This window comes from Nipponia nippon, unplaced genomic scaffold (genome assembly GCF_047370975.1).
Source record: "Nipponia nippon isolate SJK-2023a ecotype South Korea unplaced genomic scaffold, ASM4737097v1 scaffold_4, whole genome shotgun sequence".
Taxonomy (NCBI): Eukaryota; Metazoa; Chordata; class Aves; order Pelecaniformes; family Threskiornithidae; genus Nipponia; species Nipponia nippon.
In genome coordinates, this window is record NW_028262358.1 from 115874923 (window position 1) to 115888568 (window position 13646).

The following is a 13646-nucleotide window of genomic DNA, read 5'->3' on the forward strand; positions in this document are numbered from 1 at the left end:
ACAAGCTGCATTATTCCTGAGGCAAATGATAGATACTTGAAGTCTTGAGTGTATCTCTATTGTTCTTAGCTGCAACCATTTTTAGGACTCGGGAATTACTAGGGCTGAAATCTTGTAGATGTATTATCTGTCGTTACTTGCATAATTCTCATTCACAAAAAAAAAAAAGAAGCCTTATTGAATTTACATAGTTATAATATGGCTGCCATCCCACATAGTGAATGGATTATACACTGGTGGCGGAAGCAGGTTTTAAAGTAGTTTATTTATTTAATTGGCAAAAAGAATGAAGAGCCAGATTACAGTTCATGTAATTCACAGCCTATGACATTAATTTCTGAGCATCTCACACAAGGCCCTCCCTGTGCCAAGGAAAAATAGGAGCATCTCTAGCCTGGTCATACTAGCTTGAACTGCAGGATGTTATGATTTTAGCCCTGGAAGCCAACTTTTAAACTTCTTTTGTATTAGCTAAAATGGCACCTATCACATCTGCCAAAGGAGCTGAGAGATAAGCTGCCCCTCAGTTCCCCATATGGGTTCCCCAGGAGTCGCATCCCCTGTTGAGCTCCTGCTTTCCCTACCAGCAGAAAATAGCTGGAGGCTTCAGGAGCTCTGTGTGCTGCCATAATCTGCCATAAACACAGCTGCTTACTCGGCTCACTGGTGTTGGAGACCATGTCACCTCTGGGCTGCCTCTGCAAAACACAGCGCAGGACTTACCTGGGACCGTGCGCATCGATGCTGCCCCTCACCAGGTCTGCAGCGGAGCTAGGTCTGTTGCTAGAGTCTAACCTGCCTGCTGGGTTTATCTGATCTCCACAAACCATTCCTGTGTCTCTGTGTCAGAAGTCTTCTGAGCGTTGACAGGAAAAACAAGTCATCCTGTGAGCAGTGGGATTGATTGTTTTTTTCCCATGTTTGAAGCATTCATTACTAAGCTCTTTCTCTCTTCATCCAGTTATCTAATATGGGCTGAACTCAGACTGTAGGCCTCTCCCTCAGCACAGACACTAATGGGGTCTGCTTTCTTTTCCTATTGCTATGAAACCCATGGGAAATAAAGAGCTTTGCAACTGCTGCCTACTACTGGCTCCTAACTGTCCATATGAATGCAGGGTTTTGTGTAGGTATTGTACTTGACTCAGTATCAACACTAGGTTACCACAACAGTCAGGGTATATTCCCTAGGAAGAGAGTATTTCTTAATCCTGTTAATTTAATACATTTTGCCGTACTTCTAATCTTAGTCAGTGTAGGAGGACCTCCCAAAGGTCTCCTGTACGTAACAAGCATGCACAGTGTTCATCTGATGTTAGCAGCCAGGAGTATATAGAAGAGCTGCTAAACCATACTAGAATCCTGAAATGGTTACAGCTGTCCTGCAAATCAATGCAGCTGAAATTTGGTTGTGTCAATAATAAAAAATACACCCTATTTCGCACATGCTCACAGTCCAGCTGGTTCTTCCCCCTGGACTGGCTTTCCAGCAAGAAGGAAGGAAGGAAGACACGCACGTGGCTCCATTATCCAGGTTTTGCCTCCAGAGCTCTGTTCCCAAGGAAGCATAAAAAGGCACAGGTTTCAGCAATTAAGACATTCAGCACTGGTGTTTTATTTCACCATGATTCTTGTTCCTGAAGGACCTTGGACAACCTTTTGGCCTTCTTCAATAGCATAAGCAGAACTCTATGCAAGAATAACAGGAACATGAGAACCTGCTTAGGATGGGCTCCTTCAGTCTGAATTCTCTGGACTTCAAAAGCCATGCGCTACACAGCAACCGCAGGACAGACAGATGGGAAATACTACCAAGTATGGTGGCTGCTGACGTGGGGCTGCTCTCCTGCTCCCTCAGCAGATTCTTTACTGCCTTTTTCTGATTCATCACCATCCGCTGCTCACATCTTCATGTGCTGTCCTGCTTCGTGGCCCTGCTTAGCTTATTCCAGGGGAGGAGTTCCATCCTGAACTTCAATTATTTTTTTTCTTTTCTCTTTCTTTCTAATCAGATACACTTTGTTTTGCAAAGGCTATTGTAAAAATGCTTCAGTTTCTAGCAACAAAGTCAGCAAGCACTGGCAGATTTGTTGTACATCACAGTGGCATGTGATGCTTCCTGAGAAGTGAGCATTTGCTACATCTGAATGGGGTCAGACCTCACACCACAGGTGATGCACACCGGGTGCATGAAACAGCACAAGACTTCAACCAAACAAGCCAAAGGAAAAGACAATGCAAGCAAAGCATGACTGGTTTGAGGTTTTGCATTCCTTTCTCTTGGTTATGTCCCATCACAATCATTATTTGCTTATTTCTCAAGAAAAGAAAACATCATTTGGTTCAGGTTCAGTAAGTTCCATAAAACTTTTGTCCTGGTGTGGATACCTCCATCTATGCATTTATAGCATCTTGTTTGTTTTCTATGATGTGCCTCATGTAAACACCAGGCAGGGTATAGCTGAACTTCTTTTTCAAAAGAAGTATGATGTTCAAGCCCCTTAGAAACTTTCATGCTCTGAGGACACACAGGATGAGGCATCTGAGACACGTGATTGAATATCAAGGATCAAAGTCTCACAGTCCTCCCCAGAGCATGGCCAGGATCCACTCCGAGGTTTTTAAGACCAAAGCTTCAAACATCAGTGGGTGGGACCCCATGGCAATGACGCAGCCTGCTGCCTCCTGCAGAGTGGGAGTGAGAGCTCCAGGGTGCTCGCAAATGCTGGGCTCAGTCTTCCCTTTCTCTTCCTCCTACTCTCACAGGCTCAACTGGGAGACGCCTGAGGGCAGCAACAACTCCTGGACTTCCATCATGGCCAATAAAGTGAGATCCTCTTCAAGTGTTTCTCTGTCCCCTTCGAGAGAAGACCCCCCCAATTCCATCATGACTAGAGAAGCCAGCTCCTCTACAGAGATGTCTCTGTCCCCTTCAAGTGACAACTCCTGGATTTCCATCATGGCGAGCCACATCGGCTGCTCTTCACGGGCATCTCTCCCCTCTCTTTTGGATGAAGCAGATATGGCTCATGCCTCCAGCATCCAGCCTCTCCTGGGTCATCCCAGGAGCAGCCTTGCCCAGCAACTCACCCACCCTGTGGGGAAGGGGTGGCCAGCCGCCTTGAGGACGGCAGCATGCCTGGATCTGGATCTCGAGATCCAGCTGGCTGCTGCCACTCCACCTCCAGAGGTGTCCAACATCCACTCCAGGGAAACAGAGACGCCTATCACATACCACAAAGGCCAGGAGAACTTGGAGAGACTCATCCCAGAATCCAAACTGGAGCAGGAACCAGGCCTGCGAGCCAACGTGGATGAGACTCTGCAGGATGTCCCAGCCTCAGCTCCTCCATCACCTCAGCGACCAGAAGAGCGTGACGTGATGGTGGTTCCCATTGTGCCGGACCTGCCCTTCCTGGATGAGGCTGTGAAAAGGGAACTAGAGTATCACATTGTTAAAATGAAGATCCAGAGGCGCTATGGGCTGCTGTTGTGGTTTAACCCCAGCCAGCAACTAAGCACCACACAGCCGCTCGATCACTCCCCCCCGGTGGGATGGGGGAGAGAATCGGAAGAGTAAAAGTGAGAAAACTCATGGGTTGAGATAAAGACAGTTTAATGGGTAAAGCAAAAGCCGCGCGCGCAAGCAAAGCAAAGCAAGGAATTCATTCACTACTTCCCATGGGCAGGCAGGTGTTCAGCCATCCTCAGGAAAGCAGGGCTCCATCACGCGTAACGGTTACTTGGGAAGACAAACGCCATCACGCTGAACGTCCCCCCCTTCCTTCTTCTTCCCCCAGCTTATATACTGAGCATGACGTCATATGGTATGGAATAGCCCTTTGGCCAGTCTGGGTCAGCTGTCCTAGCTATGCTCCCTCCCAGCTTCTTGTGCACCTGGCAGAGCACAAGAAGCTGAAAAGTCCTTGACTAGTGTAAACTCTGCTCAGCAAGAACCAAAACATCAGTGCGTTATCAACATTATTCTCATCCTAAATCCAAAACACAGCGCTCTACCAGCTACTAAGAAGAAAACTAACTCTATCCCAGCTGAAACCAGGACAGCTGCAAATGAGGATCCTGGAATGTGAGCAGAGCTTTGAAAACCTCATTTTGAGATAAAAAGCCTCTCAGCCTTTCCCTCCGCAGAGGCACCCTGGGCTTCCCTACCGCTGCCCCTTCCAGCACTGGAACATGCACGCTTGGACCAGGAAGTCGGCACAACAGCCCCCTGGACTGCAAGAAGAGGCCACAGTGCTTGTGGATGAATGCCTGCTAAGGATGCAGGCTCTGGTCCACTGTGGGCCAGCAGCGTGGGGGAAGAAAAGGAAGCATGGGGGAACAGCCAGCAGAGGCACAGCCAGCAAGGACACCCTACCAGGAACAGGGAACAGGAAAGGAACAGGGCCCTGGGATATAATGGGATGTGCACGGTCCTTCCCCTTCTGGCCAGGCCGAGTGGGCACTGCCACAAAGCGGAGAGTATTTGCTGTTCAAGAATGTGCTAAGTTTGTTGATTTCCTGAGCTCATACAGCTAATCTAAAAGAGAATAAAACCTATAAGTCCAGACTTGGCACCAGTAGTCTGTCTATGACTTGAGTCGTTCTTGCTCTGCACTATAAAGCGTTTGGAGGTGGCTTACACAAATGGTACTTCTACCTGCCAAAGAGGGAAACAGGAGTCAGGTTTCCAAGAGAAGCTATAGATCAAGACAGAAAAGAAAGTTTACCATCCCTGTTTTCTCAAGGGGAAACCAAAGGCTATGGGCAGTAATTCTGAGCTGCTTTAAGACGTTTCTGCCCCTTGGATACGCCACGACCACTGTGCAAATACTGTCTGCACAACTTGAGGCCGTTTCCTCTAGTCCTATCCCTTGTTACTTGGGAGAAAAGACCGACCCCCACCTCGCTACAACCTCCTTTCAGGTAGTTGTAGAGAGCGAGAAGGTCTCCCGCAGCCTCCTCTTCTCCAGACTAAACAACCCCAGCTCCCTCAACCGCTCCTCGTATGACCTGTTCTCTAGACCCTTCACCAGCTTCGTTGCCCGTCTCTGGACACGCTCCAGCATCTCAATGTCCTTCTTGTAGTGAGGGGCCCAAAACTGAACACAGTACTCGAGGTGAGGCCTCACCAGTGCCGAGATGGAAGAGTCAGGAGTGCAGCTGAGCCTGGGAAGAAGGGGGAGCAGGGGGAAGGTGGTTTTTGTTTTGTTTTTATTTCTCACTATCCTGTTCTCTTAGTAATTGGCAAAAAAAAAATTAATCTTCCCCAAGTCAGGTCTGTTTTGCCCTTGACAGTAGTTGCTGAGAGATCTCCCCGTCCTTATTTTGACCCAGGTATTTTTAATTTCATTTCTCCCTCTATCCTGTAGAGGAGTGGGAGTGAGAGAGCAGCCTGCTGGGCACCTGGCAGCCAGCCAGCCAAGGCTAACCCACCACACCTGAGGAGGAGCAGTGGCTCCTGCTCACTTCTCGTCCCTCCTTGCATGGGCAAGTCGGGCAGCAGCTCTGTTGGCAGCTTCTGTAGAGAGGACTACAATGGCCCTCCAGGTTCCTAAGGAGGGGGACCTGGGACTGGTCTTCTGCTTCAGGCTTCCAGAGGCAGCATGGGCTGCCCAGCTTCCTGGAGGTCCCCTGCCCAGTGCAGCTGCGTTCCTGGGCTGGGAGCAGTGCAGGTCTGCAGAGGAGGAAGAGGAGGTGAGCAGGATCTCCAAGCAGGCAGTAGACAGCAGCGAGGGCTGGCAGAGCCGGGGGGCAGGAAGGGCAGGGCCCGGCACGCAGGGCCTGTCCCAAAGCCGCAGCAAGGGATCAGGGCAAGCGTGGGGCTGGTGGGGGCAGCCCCAGCCCCAGACACTGGACACGACCCTGGGGATGGGGACAGGCTGAGGCCGGGTGGGACTCAAGAGGGCCAGCAGGCAGTTCAGGGGCTCTGGGAGGGGCCGCGCAGGCCAGGACCTGGGCTTTGGCCCTTCCTAGTGAGAGGCCAGAGGCTTTGTAGGGCCCTGCACAGGGCCAGGTCTCGGGATGGGGTGGGTTGGCCATGGTCCAGCTGTGCTGAGCTTGCTCCAGCTGTGCTGGCCATTGTCCAGCGCTGGGGTGACTGTCGCCTCCCCCGACCCTGGTCCGCAGGAAGAATTCCCAGGCTCTGTGGACACAGGCCTGCTAAGGATGCAGGCTCCATCAGTTCCTCCAAGACGTCAGCGACCAGAAGAGCATGACGTGATGGTAGTTCCCATGGTGCAGGACCCGCCCTTCCTGGAGGAAGCTGTGAAAAAGCAGCTGGAGCGTCACATTGTAAAAATGAAGATACAACGGCGCTACGGGCTGCCAACCAAGGTCCTGGAATATGAGAAGAGTGTTGAAGAGCTCGTCATGGGCCAAAAAGCCGCTCAGCCTCCCCCTCCGCAGAGGGGCATTAGGCTGCCCTACCGCTCCCCCTTCCGGCACTGGGACAGGCATGCTCGGACCAGGAAGGCGGCAGGACAGCCCCCTGGTCCGCAGGAAGAGTCTGCAGTCCCTGTGGACACAGGCCTGCTAAGGATGCAGGCTCCATCAGCTCCTCCAACACGTCAGCGACGAGAAGAACATGATGTAAAGGTGGTTCCCATGGTGCAGGACCTGCCCTTCCTGGATGAGGCTGTGAAAAAGCAGTTGGAGCGTCACATTGTAAAAATGAAGATACAACGGCGCTACGGGCTGCCAACCAAGGTCCTGGAATATGAGAAGAGCGTTGAAGAGCTCGTCGTGGGGCACAAAGCCGCTCAGCCACCCCCTCCGCAGAGGGGCACTGGGCTGCCCTACCGCTCCCCCTTCCGGCACTGGGACAGGCATGCTCGGACCAGGAAGGCGGCAGGACTGCCCCCTGTCCCGCAGGAAGAGTCTGCAGTCCCTGTGGACAGAGGCTCACGAGGGACACAGGCTTCAGTCCACTCTGGGCCAGCAGCCTTCCTGGGAGCGGCACAAGAGGTGCCTGAGGAGGATGGGGAGACACCCCCATGCAAAAGAGAGCATGGAGGAACAGCCAGCAGCAGCATGGCCAGCAAGGAGGCCCTGCCGGGCAGCGATGGGAGGGAGCAGGGCCCAGGGACACAAGGGGATGTGCGCAGTCCTTCCCCTTCTGGCCAGGCCGAGTGGGCACCACCACAGAGCGAGGAAGCTCCCTGGGAGCAATCAGGCCAGGTGCCTGAGAGCCCCAGCATCTCCTACGGGGACATGGGACCACCAGAGCTGCCACTGGAGAAGAGTGTCCCCATGGGAGAAGCCGAGCGCTCCCTGGAAGGCCAGAGCAGCTCCAGTGAGGACCTGGGGACACCTGAGCTGCCATCCGACATGGCAGCTCCTCCAAGCAGAAGTTCTCCACAGACACAACCTCCCTCCCGTGAGGAGAGACCTTCAGCTCTGCCACCGTCTCCAGGCTCCGCGGGGACCGGCCTTCAGATCCCCCATCTGGAAGAGCTCCTCACAGTCCTCATTGGTTCCGACGGGGCCAGCCAAGCCACTCAAGACCTGCAGAGGCAGCTGCTGGCTTCATGGCTGAAGCAGCCCCGAGACAACGCGGGGCGCGCAAAGGCAGACCCGGCAGCGGATCTCCCCTGTGCCTTGCAGAGCTGCGGCCATAGAGGAGCAGAGAAGGGCAAGGGAAGCGCCCAGGACAGAGCTGGCTCCAGGAGACTCTGCCCCGAGTGCAGCAAAGCCCCCGCCACAGCCTGCCTGGCAGTGGAGGCTCCCAGACTTGGGCTCCATCTGATGCTGCAGCCCCGTGCGCAGCAAGGGAAGGGACAGTGGGAGAAAGGCGTCCACCCGAGGACAGGGCCAAGAGGCAGCAGGGCCAGACGAGGGCTGCTGCTGCCCAGCAAACACAGCGGGTCCATGTGTGCGGGTCCACGGTACGGATCCCTCTCTTTCGGCAGGGGTGGCTTCTGCCGCAGTGTGCTCCCGCCAGGCTCGCGCCGCCATGAGAGCAGCCACACACAGGAGTCCTGGGGCAGAGACACCACCTCTGCCCGGCAGCAGCTGCTGTGTGCTCGCCCTCATCCTCGTTTGCTGTTGGAGTGCCTGCACCAAGCTCGTCGGCACAGGCAAGGCCCAATTTGGCAGCAGCAGAAAGGAGAGGAGAGGTGAGGAGCCCCAGGGCAAGAGGACAGAGGGGATGGGAAGCAGGGCCTCAGCGCCCACCAGGCACCAGGCTGAGGGCACCATGCTCTTTGGGTGCCTGACCATGCTCTTCCCCTTTCAGGTGCCCATGGGCAGAGAGCCCAGTGCGGCATGGACCCAGTGAGCAGCAGATCTCTGCCAGGCCTTACGAGGCAGCAGGAGCTCTCCCAATAAACGTGTTTCTCTTGAGATGAACTCATGGGCGTCTCTTCTTTCCTGGTGTATTGGGTTTAGGTGGCAAGGTTTTGGGAGCTGGGGGGCTGCAGGAGTGGCTTCTGTGAGAAGAGGCCAGGAGCTGGCCCCTGGACAGGAGCTGGACAAAGCCAGTTCCTGCTGGCTCCAAAATAGACCCACCCCTGGCCAAAGCTGAGCCCGTCAGCGACAGCGGTGGTGCTTCTGTGCTAAGAAGGGGTAAGAAATGCTGCCCAGCAGCTGTGAGAGAGAGGAGTGAGAAGAACGTGAGAGAAACAGTGCTGCAGACACCAAGGTTGATGAAGCAGGAGAGGGAGGAGGTGCTCCAGGTGCCGGAGCAGAGATTCCCCTGCAGCCCTTGAAGAAGACTGTGGTGAAGCAGGTTGTCCCCCCGCAGCCCATGGACGACCATGCCTGAGCAGATAGCCACACCAGCCCGTGGAGGACCCCACGCTGCAGCAGATGGATGTGCCCTGAAGGAAGCTGCAGCCAGTGGAGAGACGGTGCTGGGACTTCTCGTCCCTCCTTGCATGGGCAAATCGGGCAGCAGCTCTGTTGGCAGCTTCTGTAGAGAGGACCACAATGGCCCTCCAGGTTCCTAAGGAGGGGGACCTGGGACTGGTCTTCTGCTTCAGGCTTCCAGAGGCAGCATGGGCTGCCCAGCTTCCTGGAGGTCCCCTGCCCAGTGCAGCTGCGTTCCTGGGCTGGGAGCAGTGCAGGTCTGCAGAGGAGGAAGAGGAGGTGAGCAGGATCTCCAAGCAGGCAGTAGACAGCAGCGAGGGCTGGCAGAGCCGGGGGAGGAAGGGCAGGGCCCGGCACGCAGGGCCTGTCCCAAAGCCGCAGCAAGGGATCAGGGCAAGCGTGGGGCTGGTGGGGGCAGCCCCAGCCCCAGACACTGGACACGACCCTGGGGATGGGGACAGGCTGAGGCCGGGTGGGACTCAAGAGGGCCAGCAGGCAGTTCAGGGGCTCTGGGAGGGGCCGCGCAGGCCAGGACCTGGGCTTTGGCCCTTCCTAGTGAGAGGCCAGAGGCTTTGTAGGGCCCTGCACAGGGCCAGGTCTCGGGATGGGGTGGGTTGGCCATGGTCCAGCTGTGCTGAGCTTGCTCCAGCTGTGCTGGCCATTGTCCAGCGCTGGGGTGACTGTCGCCTCCCTCGGTTCGGCTCAGCTCGGGGAGGGTCTTTGGCCCCCGTTGTCCCTGCATCACAAACGTTGCCATAGCTGAGTGCTGGTGACACCAGAGCTGGTGAAAGGCTGACAGCCCCGTGTCACGCCTGCGTCACAAACACGGGCGGAATTTGTACGTGGGGCTGAGCGAGGACGGGCGGCACTTTGCCTGTGACCTGACGGGTGAAGGGAGAGACGCTCGAGCTGGGCAGGAAGAGCAAGTGGACAGCGGGCTGGGTGCAGCTGCTCCTCCTCAAGCTCTCCTTGGCTCTCTCTGGCACGCTACAGGCATGTCTGGCATGCCTTGGGAAATGAGCTGGTTCCCCAGCCTAGCGGCCTTCATCGCCTTCTCTGCTTTGCTGTGGTTGCTGCTGTTGGTGTTTGTCTACCGCCTCGCGGTGACCAGGCCCAAGCCCCAGGTAGGAGTCAGTGCTGGTGCTGATCCGAGCCCTGGCCGGCAGGGTGGGGGGTCAGCAGGGGCCCGGGAGCAGCCCCAGGGGTGGGCTGGAGGGGCCCTGCCCGGCAGGGGAGGCCGTTTCCCAGCCGGGCCCTGGCCAGCCTGGGCCAGGAGGCTCGGGGCAGGCACAGGTTCGGCCACGGCCACTCGGGTGTTTGATGGTTTGGCTGGGGCGGCAGGGAACGTTCCTGTCTCACGCGCTGCTTTCCGTGCCTGTGTAGGAAGGGAGGCGGAGGAAGCGCCGGCGCAGAGGCAACAAGGGGAATGCCAGAGGTGAGCAGCCCCTGGGCAAGGGCCGGTGCCCTGCAAAGACACCCCCTGGCCCCACGTGCCCAGCACCCCATCCAGGGGTGCCCCATCCACTCACTCTGTCTCCTCTGCCTGCAGCCTTTGTCCTCCTGGGGTCTTCACAGCACTCGAGGACACAGTAAGTGCAGCCGGCCCCCCTGGAGCGCGATAGCCCCCTCCGGCAGCCCCCCACCAAGGGAGGTCCCGCTAACACTGCCCTCTGCCCCTCTGCAGCTGCCCCGTACAGCTGGGGATGGATGCCGTGAACGAATTATCACATCATTTCAACATGATCCTCGAGAACCTAAACCGATACGCGGACATGTGAGGCCACTGAGGAGGGGATGGGGACAGGGACGAGGGGCAGGGCTGGGGGCAACCACCTGGGAAGGGCATGGGGAAATCCATGGGTGTAAAACGTGAGGGGCGATGCCCTTCTGGAGGCAATGACCTCCGTGGCGCAGAGCTGACGGTGTCCCGCCTTTTTCCTGGGGCAGAGGGAGATGCTGTGGCCAGCAGGCCAGGAGGGGCCCTCAGGCACACACTGGGTGGGACCCCACGGCAATGACGCAGCCTGCCGACTCCTGCAGAGTGGGAGAGAGAGCTCCAGGGTGCTCGGGAGTGCTGGGCTCAGGCTTCCACTCCTCCTCCTCCTCTTACAGGCGCAACTGGGAGACACCTGAGGGCAGCGACAGCTCCTGGACTTCCATCACAGACAGTGAAGTCGAGTCCTCTTCACGTGTCTCTCTGTCCCCTTCAAGAGAAGACTCCCGCACTTCCCTCATGGCGAGCGAAGCCATCTCCGCTATGGAAGTGTCTCCTTCTGCTTGGAGTGACGACTCCTGGACTTCCATCACGGACAGTGAAGTTGAGTCCTCTCCAAGTGTCTCTCTGTCCTCTTCGAGAGAAGACCTCCACTCTTGCATCATGGCGAGTGAAGCCAGCTCCTCTACAGAGATGTCTCTGTCCCCCTGGAGTGATGACTCCTGGACTTCCATCACGGCGAGCCACATCGGCTGCTCTTCACAGGCGTCTCTCCCCACTCTTGTGGATGGAGCAGGCATGGCTCGTGCCTCCCGCATCCAGCCTCGCCTGGGGCATCCCAGGACTGACCTGGAGGAACAGCGTGGCCCAGGAACTTGCCCACCCTGCAGGGAGGAAGTGGCCAGCTACCTCAAGGCCAGCAGCGTGCAGCAGCACCAGCAAGATCTTGAGATCCAGCTGGCTGCTCCCACTCCACCTCCAGAGGTGCCCGACGTCCACTCCAGGGAAATGGAGATGTCCATCACACACCACATAGGCCAGGACACCTTGGAGGACCTCATCCCAGACACGGAACTGGAGCAGGAACCGAGCCTGCAACCCGATGTGAATGAGACTCTGCAGGATGTCCCAGCCTCAGCTCCTCCATCACCTCAGCGACCAGAAGAGCATGACGTGATGGTGGTTCCCATGGTGCAGGACCTGCCCTTCCTGGAGGAAGCTGTGAAAAAGCAGCTGGAGCGTCACATTTTAAAAATGAAGTTAGAACGAATCTATGGGCTGCCAACCAAGGTCCTGGAATATGAGAAGAGCGTTGAAGAGCTCGTCGTGGGGCACAAAGCCGCTCAGCCTCCCCCTCCGCAGAGGGGCACTGGGCTGCCCTACCGCTCCCCCTTCCGGCACTGGGACAGGCATGCTCGGACCAGGAAGCCAGCAAGACAGCCCCCTCATCCGCAGGAAGAGTCTGCAGTCCCTGTGGACACAGGCCTGCTAAGGATGCAGGCTCCATCAGCTCCTCCAAGACGTCAGCGACCAGAAGAGCGTGATGTGACGGTGGTTCCCATGGTGCAGGACCTGCCCTTCCTGGATGAGGCTGTGAAAAAGCAGTTGGAGCGTCACATTGTAAAAATGAAGATACAACGGCGCTACGGGCTGCCAACCAAGGTCCTGGAATATGAGAAGAGCGTTGAAGAGCTCGTCGTGGGGCACAAAGCCACTCAGCCTTCCGCTCCGCAGAGGGGCACTGGGCTGCCCTACCGCTCCCCCTTCCGGCACTGGGACAGGCATGCTCGGACCAGGAAGGTGGCAGGACTGCCCCCTGTCCCGCAGGAAGAGTCTGCAGTCCCTGTGGACACAGGCCTGCTAAGGATGCAGGCTCCATCAGCTCCTCCAACACGTCAGCGACGAGAAGAACATGATGTAAAGGTGGTTCCCATGGTGCAGGACCTGCCCTTCCTGGATGAGGCTGTGAAAAAGCAGTTGGAGCGTCACATTGTAAAAATGAAGATACAACGGCGCTACGGGCTGCCAACCAAGGTCCTGGAATATGAGAAGAGCGTTGAAGAGCTCGTCGTGGGGCACAAAGCCGCTCAGCCTCCCCCTCCGCAGAGGGGCACTGGGCTGCCCTACCGCTCCCCCTTCCGGCACTGGGACAGGCATGCTCGGACCAGGAAGGCGGCAGGACAGCCCCCTGGTCCGCAGGAAGAGTTCCCAGACCCTGTGGACACAGGCCTGCTAAGGATGCAGGCTCCATCAGTTCCTCCAACACGTCAGCGACCAGAAGAGCGTGACGTGACGGTGGTTCCCATGGTGCAGGACCTGCCCTTCCTGGATGAGGCTGTGAAAAAGCAGTTGGAGCGTCACATTGTAAAAATGAAGATACAACGGCGCTACGGGCTGCCAACCAAGGTCCTGGAATATGAGAAGAGCGTTGAAGAGCTCGTCGTGGGGCACAAAGCCGCTCAGCAACCCCCTCCGCAGAGGGGCACTGGGCTGCCCTACCGCTCCCCCTTCCGGCACTGGGACAGGCATGCTCGGACCAGGAAGCCAGCAAGACAGCCCCCTGGTCCGCAGGAAGAATTCCCAGACTCTGTGGACACAGGCCTGCTAAGGATGCAGGCTCCATCAGCTCCTCCAACACGTCAGCGACGAGAAGAACATGATGTAAAGGTGGTTCCCATGGTGCAGGACCTGCCCTTCCTGGATGAGGCTGTGAAAAAGCAGTTGGAGCGTCACATTGTAAAAATGAAGATACAACGGCGCTACGGGCTGCCAACCAAGGTCCTGGAATATGAGAAGAGCGTTGAAGAGCTCGTCGTGGGGCACAAAGCCGCTCAGCCACCCCCTCCGCAGAGGGGCACTGGGCTGCCCTACCGCTCCCCCTTCCGGCACTGGGACAGGCATGCTCGGACCAGGAAGGCGGCAAGACAGCCCCCTGGTCCGCAGGAAGAATTCCCAGACTCTGTGGACACAGGCCTGCTAAGGATGCAGGCTCCATCAGCTCCTCCAACACGTCAGCGACGAGAAGAACATGATGTAAAGGTGGTTCCCATGGTGCAGGACCTGCCCTTCCTGGATGAGGCTGTGAAAAAGCAGTTGGAGCGTCACATTGTAAAAATGAAGATAC

At 56.6% G+C, this 13646-nt stretch overlaps 1 protein-coding gene across 1 annotated transcript; it reads left to right on the forward strand.

The window, feature by feature from the left end:
* The first annotated feature begins 2596 nt into the window (after positions 1–2596).
* On the forward strand, positions 2597–4122 carry LOC148053482 (uncharacterized). Its single transcript, XM_087776399.1, has 2 exons — positions 2597–3495; positions 4077–4122. The coding sequence occupies exons 1-2, from the start codon at positions 2597–2599 to the stop codon at positions 4120–4122; spliced, it is 945 nt and encodes a 314-aa protein (XP_087632525.1).
* Positions 4123–13646: the final 9524 nt, after the last annotated feature.